This window comes from Emiliania huxleyi (genome assembly GCF_000372725.1).
Source record: "Emiliania huxleyi CCMP1516 unplaced genomic scaffold EMIHUscaffold_381, whole genome shotgun sequence".
Lineage (NCBI taxonomy): Eukaryota > Haptophyta > Isochrysidales > Noelaerhabdaceae > Emiliania > Emiliania huxleyi.
Window position 1 is genome coordinate 62,546 of NW_005199109.1, and position 1,645 is coordinate 64,190.

Sequence of the window (1,645 nt, forward strand, 5' to 3'; positions counted from 1 at the left end):
GGATCTGGTCCTTCTCGCGGAGGCTCGCGTGTGCTCCCGACGCTGTAGCAGCTGCCGACGCTCGTGCCGCTCGAGCTCGGGAGCAGCAGCACGTGGATGTCGTCAGGCTTGCCACCCATCGCGAGGAAGCAGAAGACCTCCATCACACACCTTGGTGAGGCACGGAGAAGGTGAGGCAAGCTCGACGCCTCCTCTCTCGCCAGTGCGGACAGTAGGGGCGGGCGCCACAGCCGGCCGCAGTAGGACGGGCCGTAGAGGACGAGCAGCGAGCTGCGACGGGGGAGGGCCGTGCGGTGGGTGCGAGGCGGCGGGCGGGTGCGAGGCGGGGAGAAGTGTGGGATTGAGCGGGCGTGTGGCACCGGCATCCGGAGAGGAAGATTGGCAGCCCGAGGAGGCTTGCTGCGATGTCGTCATCCTGCCGAATGCAGCAGCGGTCCAGCCACAGCAGCGGCGGCCGCCCGTACGCCGCCTCGAACGCGTCGGCCCAGCCGCACAGCGCCTCGTACTTTTCTCGCCCGTCGTCGGACCAGGAGTGCGAGAGGAATGCGTCCACCTCGCCCAGCGCCGCCGGCACCGTGTGGTCCTCCTGCCGTCGCGCCTCGAGCTCACCGTCCCACTCCGCCGCCAAATCGCCGGCCGTGAGGCTCGTCCACGGCACGCCGCGGAAGGAGGAGATCGCGTCGCGGCACCGGCGCTCGATCACCGACGTCGCGGCGCCGCTCCCGATCAGAGAGGCGACGGCGGCGAGGGAGCGGCACGTCTCGGGCTTCCCGTTCCACCCGAGCCCAAGCGAGCGGTGTATGCGTCCGCGCACGCGCTCGGTGAAGAAGAGCGTGAAGAGCAGCGTCCCGAAGCCGTCGCAGTAGCACGAGAGGGCGAGGTAGGGCGAGACTGGCCGCCCGACGGCGAGAAGCACGAGATACTGCGTGCCCCACGAGGCGGCGCCTGTGAGACAGGGCCAGGAGGCGTCAGCGACATGTCGTGGCCCGCTGCGTGCCCCACGAGGCGGCGCCGAGGGCGTAGCTCGTGCGCAACACCACCCACTGCCGGCGCAGCGCGTCGCGGGTCGCGCGGGAGAGAGACGCGGCGAAGAAGCCGATCGCCGAGCCGAGCGAGGCGAAGAAGATGCCGAAGAGCTGCAGCGAGAGCAGCACCGTCTCGAGCGGCGCCCAGCCCGACGCGGCGGCGGCGGGCCAGTCGCTCTCGATGCAGTCGAGGATATCGATGATGAACTGCGCGGGAGGGGTGGGGAGGTGCGGTGGCGTGCTTGCGGCGTGAGACGCGAAAGTGGGTTGGGCCCGAGAGGACGGTCATATGCGTGTGGTGCGGCCGCACGTAGTACAGGTAGCTGGCGCAGCAGAATGCGCCGGCGAGCCGCACGCCAATGTGGTCCAGCGGCCGGCACGCGAGGAGGACAAGCGCAGGGCCGAGCGCGGCGGGGATGCCATAGAGCGGCAGCGGGATGCGCGAGAGGGCGTAAAAGTCTGCCTCGCTCACCGGCCCGTCGCCCAAGAGACTGTCAGCGGTCCCCACACGCCACAATCTCGCACGCCCACGCCACTGCCATCGTGCCAAAGGTGACGCGCACTCGGACCTGTGCATCCACGCGACGCGCCTTGGAGAGCCGAGCCAGCAGCTGCCCCTC

The 1,645-nt window shown here is 70.2% G+C and overlaps 1 protein-coding gene across 1 annotated transcript; it reads right to left on the reverse strand.

Moving 5' to 3' along the window:
- Nucleotides 1-92: 92 nt before the first annotated feature.
- EMIHUDRAFT_458801 (hypothetical protein) lies at nt 93-1,567 on the reverse strand (the record flags this gene model as incomplete). Its single annotated transcript, XM_005771527.1, has 6 exons — nt 93-150; nt 229-270; nt 360-945; nt 977-1,232; nt 1,309-1,488; nt 1,541-1,567. Coding segments are annotated over 6 exons (1,149 nt in total), but the record flags the coding sequence as incomplete, so codon positions are not given.
- Between the last annotated feature and the right edge of the window lie 78 nt (nt 1,568-1,645).